General features: G+C 38.5%; 1 protein-coding gene across 2 annotated transcripts in view; it reads right to left on the bottom strand.

Annotated features, from left to right (window-relative positions):
• form3 (FH2 domain-containing protein formin 3) overlaps positions 1-12,567 on the bottom strand; it is a 35,138-nt gene that overhangs the window by 14,743 nt on the left and 7,828 nt on the right. For both annotated transcript variants that reach the window (XM_090156753.1, XM_090156754.1), the window contains exons 3-4: positions 3,291-3,406; positions 2,148-2,307 (exon numbers count right to left, since the gene is read on the bottom strand). In XM_090156753.1, the coding sequence (XP_090012879.1) occupies positions 2,148-2,307; positions 3,291-3,406 (276 nt within the window). The remainder of the gene's footprint in view (positions 1-2,147; positions 2,308-3,290; positions 3,407-12,567) is intronic.

The raw sequence follows: 12,567 nt of genomic DNA, 5'->3' as shown, positions 1-12,567 counted from the left end.
TCCCCGATGGCTCCGTTCGATTTCGTTTCTCGATTTCCAAATCCAGACGTGCCTCGCGGTTTTGCCAGCTTTTCTCCAAATTATATCTCTCCGCAGTTGGTTCCAGCAAGAATCTGTTAAGGTTCATAGAGAATATCTCGACAGCAACCCGTTTGCCTGGTGATCCCCGAGAAAAAAGACACGCCCCTCAGCCTTTCTCGGTGTAATCGTTCCTCCTTTCTCCCGGTAAGGGGGAAACAATCCGGTACGATCGCGGGCTCTTTCTCTATGTAGGCGGGGATTTGGTGCTGGGATTCGCGAGAACAGGGGCTACAGTCGCGACTACGTATTATCTGATAACCTCAACACATTCTTGGTTCCAATGAATTAGCCATCTCCCAAAAAAGCGGTTGTACCCAAACGCGCGGGACCACCTATTTAGAAACGGGGTAGTTAAGAGAAATATTTTAAGGTAATTAACTATATTAATTATCGGTGATTATTTATCCAAGTGCGCAAAACTGAAGACAATTTCGTGTTTGTCATTTTAATTCATTTTAGAGTAATTCAGGTGGCCAAGTTAAAAGTCTTTCGCAAATGTGTTCTCACGATTGGAGGGCTGGGGGAGGGTTGGAATTTTTGGAGGGAGGTTCAACTATACAGTGCCAAAAGGTGGAACTTTTACAACGAGATTTGGTCATTGGGTAACCGCTCTCCACCAATCCGTTTTACTTAAACTCAAATATTTGTACAAGGATATTTGTCATATCGATTTCGGAAGATATCATTTAAGATACGAAGATATTAGTACTAACACCAGTAACGTAATGCGCGTAAGTATGTAACAAAACGATTACGTAATTGGATATTTCGGAACCGGAAACTCGCCAAAACGTGTTCAGGTCTCAAATTAGAAAATAACTACCTTCAGAAAGTAAACGAGGGCTTTTATCAAATACTCAGCTAAGCTAATACCCAAGACACCACCATAGCGACTTGTAAAGTAAATTACCAGTGGCCGGTAGAAGGGTGGTGGCAAGCCCTTCATGCTACGCGAGCCAACAGCTTCATACACTTACTATTATCGTTAACTTCAGCAATTTTTTATGGAAAACGGAAACCGAAGAACTCCTTTAATCAGTTAGGATAGAACTTACAAAATTCCGAGTTTTCACCCATAGCAGTGCCACAAGCTGGGATCAAACCAGGGTCCTCTTGCTGCGAGGTGAGAGTGCTAATCACTTCGCCACCCCACTTACAGTCAAATTCGTGTTCCTGATTCGTTAATTAAACATTATTTGGCTATATAACCGCTATTTTTAACTTTAGGATAGGACTTGGCTGCTCACTAAAATAGGCTGATAGCGGAGATTTATCGGACATCAGCGGCGGCGATCGGAAAATATTTATGTGGGGGCCCGGGCCATTATTTTTTCATCCAAAAATGAATATACTTAAAACTGAAGCAAGAAAATGTACAGCTCTAAATTTCTATATATTTTTAAAAATGTTCTTTATAATATCTCATCCGGCATGGATTAAATTGATAATAAAAGTTAAGTCGATATCTTTAGAAAAATATCTGTGTACATGGCTAGATAATTAAGCCCTTCTTGGCCACATACTTAACGAAGGTATTTTAGGTAAAATAGGGTACACGACGGGGCGATTTTCTGTTTGGACGAATCTATCGAAATCTATTTTACGGTTATATCATCTTAATGCTACTCGCATCTGCAATCTCAAAATAGCTTCTGTCAAAAGACTGAATTCGGACCCAAATAAAGGCAGTGATATTATAAATTTTACCCTGGTTGCTATTTTCCCTCAATTTAATTTCTGTGGGGGCTCTGCCCTCGTTTGGATTTCCCTGTGGGGGCTCGAGCCCCAGAGCCCCCACGGGATCGCCGTCACTATCGGACATCGGTACCTGGTAGTTCTAAAGACTAATAACACATAAACTTATGATCATTGATGAAATATTCCATCGATAAATAAATTCGCGTCATACTTATGGTTTTATGTTACTTATGGTAGTAATAGAATACTTATGGCTACTTTTTTCAGATTTCCGGAATTTTTCCATTTATACATTTTGTTTTAAAAAGGTATAAAAAGTAAGGTTTATCTTGGAATGATAACGGAAGGTAAAAAGAATTGGTACAAACCGATGAATTCGTTCCTGATGCGGGATCTTTCTTTGGGTGACGGTGCTGAGATGATGATGCAGTTGACGAAGGCGACCAGGGCAGTTTGATATTCAACGTTCTTGGCCTGACGAACCTCGTCCACCACCAACTCGAAACGATATTTTTTCTCCTGTGATTCCTGGAAAAGCGACAAACACCGCAAATATAGTCTTCATCGAGATGCCACAAAAACCAATGCTAATTCCGTAAATAATAATAATTATCAGCTAAGCTAATACCCAAGGCACCACCAAAGGCCTAAGTCAACTAGCGACTTGTAAAGTCAATTACCGGTGGCCGGGTTAGAATGCGTATAGAGTAGTGGCAAGCCCATCATGCCACGCGAGCCAAAAGCTCTCTACATATTACCGTTAACCTCAGTGAGTAGTATATTATTGTCCTGGCGCATATTGAACCTTGATTGCGCAATAGCTCGGTGGAAATTTTTGTTAATTATCATTCTTATCGTTTTATGTTACTTAAGTTACTTCTAACATGTAAGAATAAAGAACGTTAAGACCAAGGATATATCTAACATTTTATACAAAAAAAAATATATAAATCTTGAAATAACTTTAAAAATTCCAAAATCTGCGCGAAGATTTGCCCTAATTTCCTAAAATCTGAAAATCAATCTAAATAACCGGAAATTAGCCCGAAAATCTTACTTCAAAATCTCAAAAACAGTTTCGTATTTCGGAAATCACCTTCAAGATTTAAAATCCCGTACACATAAAATGGTAAATATGAGCACGAAAACCTTACTTCAAAATCTCAAAATCAGTGTCGTATTTTCGAAATCACCTTCTGAACAAAATTCGCCGAAGTAATTCCTCAACTAAGACGCGTCATTACGTAACGATCCAGACCGTCCAGACGCGGCTCTAACTGAAACGGACATTCGAGTTGAAGAGTACCATCCGATAAATGGTGGCCATTGATACCCAATTTGGCGTTCGTTCAACTTTGACGTCGGCTCGGCAACACCCACAAGCCTACTATCCATCGCGTGTCTCCGCGTGATCGTAGGATAGCCAAAGACAACGTTTTTTTAACCCACTCCCGGAGACGCGGCTAAGCCTTTGACAGTAGCGGAAGCCTGAGTAAATCAAAGTGACGAACCTTGTAGTGTTCCAAAGCTTGCAATGCCCTCTTGTATCCTTCTTTGCTGTAGACGCAGAGAGCGGACAACAGCTCAAAAACTTGCTTCTTAACAGTCACGTTGGTCGTGTTTAACGCTTTGAACGGTAAATGGACAAAATCGAATTTAGAGAAAATTATTTCGTTATATATCCTATAAAGACTTTAAAATACGTTTCAAAGCTATAATTGAAAAAAAAAAACCGGGCCCCAACGTGGAAATGTAACTTGGAAAACGCCAATCGAACTAATTCCCAAGTTATTTCACTCCGATTTCTCGGCTTTACGTGAATCACGAAACGTGAAAATTCAATTAAAAGTATCGATAATTTACTCGGAACGGGAGGCCCCACGCGCGCTAAGGGATAATTCGGTACGAAAGACGCGAAACTGCAATTTGAATCCACGTGTATTACGACCGTTACCCGTAAGGAAATGTGGGGGAAGTGGGAAAAAGATTGAAAGAAATTACAGTAAAAATTACTCGGAAAACGTCTATGACAAAATTCCTCCGTCATCGAAGAAGTATATGTGGCCCTTCTAATGAAAATATCAGGCTCGCTCGGGGTCCTCACTTTTCCCGAGAAACGTAAAAAGCTCTTCCCCCCCCCCCCTAGCTTAAAATTACGGCCCCCGCATTTTCATTTCCCGCCTTCTTAGAGCCCAGCCTACCCCACTGCCCCCCCCCCCCTCTTCAGCCTTAATCTCAACTTACATAAGCAGAAAACCCTTTTTTCGTTCATCCTACTAACATTCTACAAACCATTAAAACGCTCTTGGTAAAGAACTAGAAAATTGGCTCGCGTTAGTATTTCCTAAATTGTTGAATTTTTGAATAAAAAAGTCGTTAACCGGTTGAAAATGAGCCTAAATTTGAGAGTGTGTGGTGGAGGGAGAGAATTATAAACTGCCTTAAAGAGAAAAAAACCTCCCAAATCACGCGTGAAATTCTAAATAACAATTCCAACGAAATTTACCTTAAAAACACGAGCAAATATTTCGTACAATAAAATTAAAAAGAGATGAAAATCATCTTGGGTGTTCGCGCGTCTTTTGGGGAAATTCGGTAGGCCTTGGCTAACTAATCAACGAACTTGTACAAAAATTTTACTCGACATTGCCGCTCGGGGAGATTCTCTTTGCCGACCAAAAATGTCGTAGCCAGAAATAATAAGTTAACAGAATTTTGGTGACGCCCAATTTTTAGCCGCTGAGGGTACCGAAAAGGGTACCCTCCTATTTTCTCACCCGTCGAGTTCTACACAGTTTAATTTATTCCGTCAATCGTACGCGCGGGGCGAACGAGTGTGAAAGGGGAGGCTTAGGAAGTTGACGAATAGCTTATAGGTATATCTAGTTGTAATTATAAGGTAGGGAACGCGACGAAAGCGAAATGACAAAACTGATATTTTTTGGTGAAAAGTTTCTCGATGGTAATTTCTGTCGTTTTCCGCCTCAATCTCATCGGGAACCTCGTCGCGTGTATCGGGATAAAGAGCGCGTACCCTTTCCGTCGCCTTACACTAAATCGTTACTTAACCTCGCGAATCAACAGCCTAGAGCGTTAACAATTTCTTTTTTCTAATTAAAATGGAAAAACGTATATTGATATATCGTGGGAGTTTTTTTTTAAACTTTTTTCTGAACTTAAGTCGTGTTCAAACAACGTCTTCGCGGTTAGGCCTTTGCAAATGTAATAAAATAAGTGAAAGGCTCAGATGGGAACGGAGTATCACTAAAAACATTGTAGGTATCGCTTGAGAGAGTTTCAAACCTACGAAAACACCCAAATCTAGAAGAGTTTTGCTTCGTAACTTTGGACAAAAACTTCCTTTTGTCGATTATTTGGGAAACTATTGAGAAATACGGCTTGTATTTTTAGAAGACTACTGGACTTTGAATATGAATGTATTTATTCTGGATTAAGAAGGTGGGCAAAGTGGGCAATTGCCCCCGGGCGCCATCCAAATAGGGGCGTCGAAGTAATCTTGTTATATCCATACCAAATCACGAAATCCAAAATATTTGGTTTGACTTGGGACTTAAACGGGCTGTCGCGTTTTGCAACCCCCTTATGTTCTGAGTTCATTTTTGGACACTCATTGAGGTATTACTTAATTCGTTGCTCCCAATCCCCTCATGCTTCTACACCATCCCTGTACACAGAAAATGCCACCCCGGCACCCCTACTGGACAACGAACCGTCTGCCATGATCTTATATGCAAATAGGCACTAAAGGGCGCCAGTCAATTACCTGAGTTTGAGAAGTATAAGTTCATGTGGCCAGTGTTTCATATTTTCATAGTTCTTAGTTAGTTCTATACGTTCTTGGTATGTATAAATACATAATGCCTTTGAGTTTTTTGTATAGCATAGCAGGCAAACAAATATTTGTTTGAATCTGCCAGGTTGACCATGTTCTTAAAACTTTAGTTATAAGTTACGTCACAAGATACGTACTTTGAATTCAAGCTGGTTATCAAAATCACCAAGTTGCTTTACATAAGTAAGTCGTTCGAATTGGTCCAATTTAAATCTGGTATTACTTAAAAACAGCAACCTACATTCTACAAACTACAATAACGACTCTAATTGGACCGAAAACTTTTAATTTGTCAATGTAAATTAACATACGAACTTGATTTAGAAATCGGTAAATTGGGACTTGGCAGCATGACGTCACGCCGTACCTTCGTCTATGGCCGCCATGCTGGTATACTTTTTTTACCAATTGGAAAAAACATTGGTGACGTGTTATCTACGTCATGCTGCCAAGCCCCATTGCGAGGTGGTTGTTACACAGTACACATCGGATTTTAGCAGAAACGAATGCAGGGCTGTTTTCCAAATTAAAACTACTGAAATTATTTTAAATTATAATTGAAATATTACAATTTCATGACATTTGAATAATGTTTTTAAACATTAGTCGATTTTAATTTTTTTTATCAGTCTACGTGTTTCGCTTGAAGGAAAAAAATCTCAATATCAAAATAAGAAATATCTATAAAAAGAAAATGAAAAATTCGGAGGAAAATGGGTTAAACTGAAATACGTTACGTAGAAATGGAAATTGAATATAAATTTAAATTATCACCCCGAAACCAACAGAAAAGGAGATTAACTCGAAATGATGAATAATCAATTGCCAGTTTTTTTTTTTCAGAATTGAGTTCAAATGAATGATTTGACTACATATCAGTCTTTGGTTAAAGCTTTATTGGTGATTGCCAAAGATTACCTAATTTGAATAAAAAACCTCGCAATTTACCCTCAAATTTAATCATTTACAAGTAGCAAAGAATATCCATTGGCCACCAAGAACAGGAAGAAGAACATTATGGTTCGCGGATGTCGGATTGAAGTTCCGGCAAAGAAAATCATAGGAACCGGATATTAGCAACCCAATACTACCCCGCCTTTAGAGACGAGAGACCAGCAGTTTACACTAGAAAGAGCCTTAGTTCCAACTAGGAACAACAAACATTATAGCAGTGGCGTAGCCAGGGGGGGGGCACAGGGGGCACACGCCCCCCCCCCCCGAAACGTATGGTCGTACGTACAAATATTTTTATTTTTTTACTTTTTTTTCAATGGTGTGCCCCCCCCCCGAAACCAAATCCTGGCTACGCTACTGCATTATAGCATAGCACCCCACAGCACAAGGAGAACGCAACCCGTCAGAAGTCGTGCATTTTCTTGTGTAAATTTTTCATTGGTTAGACGCTTTAGCGCCTGCTGCCGTCAGAAGGGGAAAATTTGGAAATTGTCTTCCCCCTGCCCGTAAAACGTTCAACTTAAAGGTTCGTCCAATGAAGTTTGTACACAACCATGGACACTGTATCTCGACACAACACTGCGTTAGCGTGTTTAAAGGCGAGCTGCGTTCTCCTTGTGTTTGTTGCTCCTAGGTTCCACTATACCCGTGTTGGAAATTCTTACAAAATCCTTCGCGGCAAAAAGCTGGGTGCGCCACTTGGACCAGTTATTCACGTTGTTTTTATCAAATTAGAAAAATTCATTTAACCGAGCAACGAATTACGAGTCGGGGTCAAGATTAGTTAGAAGCCCCCCCCCCACGTCGTAATTGTATAAGGGCATAGTTTAACCTTAAACGGTTATAGCGACAATTAGCGTTAATCGCGCGCCGATCAATTTAGATTTAATGGTTTTTACTACTATCCATTATCCGCCAGCTAGAAGCGAACCCATAGAGAATAACGAAGGACCCGAAAGCGAAAACAATTATCCAAATAACGATATTTTTATTGTAATATTATCCTCTATGGCCCTACCCGCGCCTATCTACGTCTATTAAGAAATGATCATAATCTCATATAGAGCCAGTTTGAAACGAAATATTTGAAGTATTTATAGAGATTCGAAGACGCACTTCGTGATTCCTTTTCCTAAAGAGCTCCTGAAGCGCCTTTAGCCACGGTTACACGACAGCCCGAACCCACTAACTAACTAACTAGTTCTTAACTGTCTTCTGTCGTCGTGGCAGCAAAACAGGCTACAAGTTCTAAAACGATTCCCGAGCGCTGGTTTGAGAAGAGATTCAGTGGGTACTTGCTTTTATCATAAACCAGGATACACGAAGAACGAAAAGTAATTGGACGAAACTAAAAATCTTCATTCGTTTCTGTCGAAATTTTAAAATTGTGCAAGTGGACAGTGAATTTCATTTTCTGTATGGTAACTCAAATAACCACACGTAGACAACGTGTTAGTTTACACCAATGGCATTTCGTATATCGTAATCCAAAACAAATTTACACAAATAATCGATTTATTTAAACGTTTCCGATCCAATTAAGAGTCGTTATTTTAGTGATCTGCATCTAAGACATTTAATTGAGTCATCGAAACAAAGGTAGTTTTAGGAAGACGGCCAACTTGTAGGATTATTCCCATAGATATTTGTTTACCTGCACTTGATGAGGCTAATGGTAATAGTTAGTTTAGGGAGCTGTTGGCTCACGTGGCATGAAGGGCTTGCCACCACCCTCCCATGCAACCCTCCCATGCAACCCGCGGCCACCTAAATTTAAAGTCGCTTGATGACTTGGGCTAATTATGATGACTAGCTAATTATTACTACTAAAAATGTTTTCACGATTAATTTAGTCTAGATGGCGGCCACGACTCAAAGGCAGCTAGAAATGATGGAGAAAAGATAAATTACACTAGACTTCAACTAGAGATGACGTCACGTGAAACCAGGGCCTACGTTATTTACAGCACTATGTAGTTAATCTCACTAATTAACTAATTACAATATTTTGAGATAGTGTAAAATCGATAAAATACGAAAATTCATTAAAATTCAAGTTAAATAAAATATAAACGGCTTCATTAATCATTATATTATTTTTTAGATTGTGCAAAATTGATAAAAGATGGAAATTCATAAAAATAAAGTAAAATAAATACCTGTTTCTATTTAATACTTTTTATTTATATAAAATATTAAAATCCGTTAAAATAAAACTTATTAAAACCTTAGTAACAAGTCCTAAGTAACATAATACCTAAGTGTGACCCTTCTAATGCTAATTGCATTTCGCCAATGACCACAAAAATCATTACGTACGTCTCTAGGAATTGTGAAATAAACGCGAATTGTTAATAGTCTATAGAACTACCTGTTTCCTGTTCCGAAAAATCAGACTACAACGTATGTAATTTTGTGGCATATATATATATATATATATATATATATATATATATATATATATTATGTTACTTATGGTAATATGGAAACTACATTTCTCGAGGTCAAAATTTTTTTTCATCTAAATTTGTGATTATTAATCGTCATTAAACACAAATATTTGATAAAATTATCATTAAAGGGAATATAACCTGCGAAGCAATCTTTATGAAAGACCCCTTACATTTTTTAAATTTCCCGGTACAGTGGCGCCAAACATTTTAAGAGCGGCCAGAGCGGCAAAAGTTGGTGCTCCGCACCAAATCCCTGAGGTTATATTCTCTTTAAAACGAAAACTGCAAAACTACTTATGAATTAATTTTCGCATAAACTGTGTAGAAAATAATTACCCGATTTATGTATAAACTGTGAAACGCAAAATATATATCCTATCAGCGCCATCTCTCAACGGGTTTCAATAACAAGTTTTTATGAAATAAAAACAAACACATTTAACGTTAATAATGTTATAATACACCAAATAGAGGTCGATTCTTATTCAACAAACGCCGTCCTTATTTTGACGTTCTCAAAGTTTATGACCATAATAAGAAATATACAAGTAACAAAAAGAAACACAGTTATCAAAATTCTCAAAGAAACAGAGGGGGAAGATACGGGGGGGGGGGAGGGGTATTACGTTCAAATAAAAAGAAAAGTGAAAGTGATTTCAAGTTTTAGGAAAGACAAAAAGCAATTGTTTCGAATCGTTTGTAGATTTGACTCTCCGATAAAAAAGGGTTTAAACGTTTTAATTCATTTCTGTAACGTTATGTGGCCCTAAAACCCTAAAAGAAATGTTTCGAGGGGGCATTCTTAAGCAACTCGAAGCTTAAGTGATAGTTTGGCTAAAGGCTATACTGGCATATTTAAATTGGGGTTTTAAGTCTCAGCTAACGCCTCTTGTATTTCTTATTTCTTGGTAAAAAAAAAGAACTTTATAACGCAATAATTCAAAGTTGGTGGAGGGGGGGGGGGTTGAAATGTGACTAATCTATAGGGTTACGGAGTGGATAAAATTGTCGACATTATTTTTCAAAGGGAAGGCCGCTTAGAAAAGATTCGGGTGACAATAAACGTTTCAAGATTGATTTTTCAATTTCTTATTTATTTAATTATCAACGAATTAAAGTGCAGAAAGAGAGAGTGAGTATAATAGCTAGCTTCGGGGATAAAAGAGTCTTGACACAATTTTTCGGAATATTTCTCTCCTTAAATACTAGTTCACAACGCCGTGAAAAACACGAATTTTCACCTTGTAATACTTGTGAATTTCATTTTTGAAGATTTCACAGCATTTGTGATTTACCGTATACGGTAAATATTAGACAACTTCAAAACGTCTAGGGATAAATTTGTTGCTGATTGTGGACGTAGCTTTGCTATGTCGCATCTACACTCAGCTTCAAGTTTTTGAACGAGTGGTTCATTCTTAAATAAATCCTGTTCAGCGTTTTGCCTAAAAGTAGTAATACAGAGAGCCAGAACATACTTGTAAAAGCATGATATTTCAAAGCGCGTGCTTTGAAATCGCGAGCAACTTCAAAATACAGTTTGGCCATTATTATATGGAAGAAGTTGGTAGTTTGGGGTAAAAGGTGTTCTTTTTTCGTCCCTAAGCGAGCGAATAGTTTTTGCCTAATATAATGTGGTTTCTTTTCGCCTGTTCTCGGACTAAAAGTGTACTCTTTTTACCCTAAAACGTTTTATTCGCCTGTTCCGGGGATGAGAATTACTCAGCCCCATAAACTATTTGCCTGTTCCGGAGTATTAGGGCTACTCTTTTTACTCCTCCTGAAAAGGAGGTGTAAAGGAGTAAATCGGATTTTGGTCGTCTGCTAACCAGAACCAGAATTTATCTGCTGAAAATGCCATCCATTTTGGAAGAACGTTTTTACTCCAACTCAAACTATTTGCCAGCACAGATACGGAGAAAAATGACGTCATAGCCTTACTCTTCTTACCCTACTCCAAAATCCCGGAACAAGCGAAAAGAAACCACCTAATTTCGAATGAAAGAGAGAATATGCGCGTTCGCTATCAATACCGTTGTAGCCTTACAAAAAAAACTAACATAAACACGTGCCTATTTTATTCAGTGGCTCACGCATGCGCGTAGGGGAGGAAAGAAAAAGAGAGCGTCATTTATTGAAGCGCCTATATTAACTCGGATAAATGTTTCGACAACATAACCACTAATAATGTGATAACAATAATGCATTCAAGTACCTTAAGAATATACGACAAGATTAGCTCACCACCTTCGCCTAATTCGTACCATACTTTATAGCGAAATTTCGTCTGCTTTTTAATCGCAAAACATATACATAGATGTGAGGGGTTCGACATCGCAAAATTTTACGTACGGGATTTTGAATCTCAAAGTTATTTCAGAAATCAGAAATTTATTTTGAGATTTCAGAGCACAATTTTCGTGTTGCTTTCGGGTTTTTTAGGATGATTTTGAGATTTTGGAACTGATTTTCGCCCACATTTCGGGATTTTGAAGTTGATTTCCAGATTTCCAAATTCATTTGTCTCTAGAGTGTCCGGGAATTATAAGAATGTCGGACCCCTCACGTAGATGGAAATTGTCTGCGTGAAAGTATGTAACTAAAAGTTCAACGAAATATGCGAGGAGGGGTTATCCACCTAATTCTGGCGGAACCCCAACTAATTTGATTCTTGACATAAACAAAGATGACCACGAATTCTCGGAACCCCTATAGTTGTGACCCTTCCACTGAACCCCAGGGTTCCGCGGTACACCTTTTAGGAACCGCTGGGTTAGAATCTCCCCAGTATCACGTTCATAGGTACCTCGGTATTAGGATTTCCAATTTAAATTAATACAAACTAATAGCGTTTTAAATTTGATTGCTCTCGAACGCTTTAGATCGCTCTGATCAACATTTTATGTTCCATTAGCGTGCTCGGATCTGCTCCGATGAAATTTCGAGTGTTCCATTTCCCGCTCTCGGGTGCTCTGAGATCGCCCAAAACCGATCTGCCGATTTCGACAGATCACCAGATCGAGATCGAGATCGGAGCAAATTTTTGCGTGTTCCTTTTAGTTTTTTTGGCAAAATGGCAGACCAAGATGCGAAAATTCCATTTACAAGCGGACGAAAAACAACAAAGCGCGGGAATATGTTCATGGAATGTTGCATTTATGGTTTTACTTGAGCTATCAAATGGAAAACGCTATTAAAGAACCGAAAACGGATTCCCCCCCCCCCTCGCGAGCTCGAGTGAACAGTCCGTAAGTTACGAAGTTGTTGTAACTCAACTTTCAAATTTTAGCAGAAACGAATGCAGACTTTTACAAAAACGGAAGTTCAGAGAGGATTTCAAATTTCAAGAGCAATGAGTATTACGAAATATTGTAGGTCACCCACGATATTTTTAAGGTAGGGGCTTAGCAATTTACCCTAAACTTACGAATAACTTAAACACGTCAAAACGCCAATAGCGCAATGTTAAAATATAGTGTTGAATTTGAATTGGTTATATAGGACCGGATCGACTAGCTACAGGAAATC

Source organism: Leiobunum rupestre, chromosome 8 (genome assembly GCF_980474605.1).
Source record: "Leiobunum rupestre chromosome 8, qqLeiRupe1.1.hap1, whole genome shotgun sequence".
Lineage (NCBI taxonomy): Eukaryota > Metazoa > Arthropoda > Arachnida > Opiliones > Sclerosomatidae > Leiobunum > Leiobunum rupestre.
The sequence above is the reverse complement of the archived record's forward strand: the minus strand, read 5'-3'. Positions and strand labels throughout refer to the sequence as shown.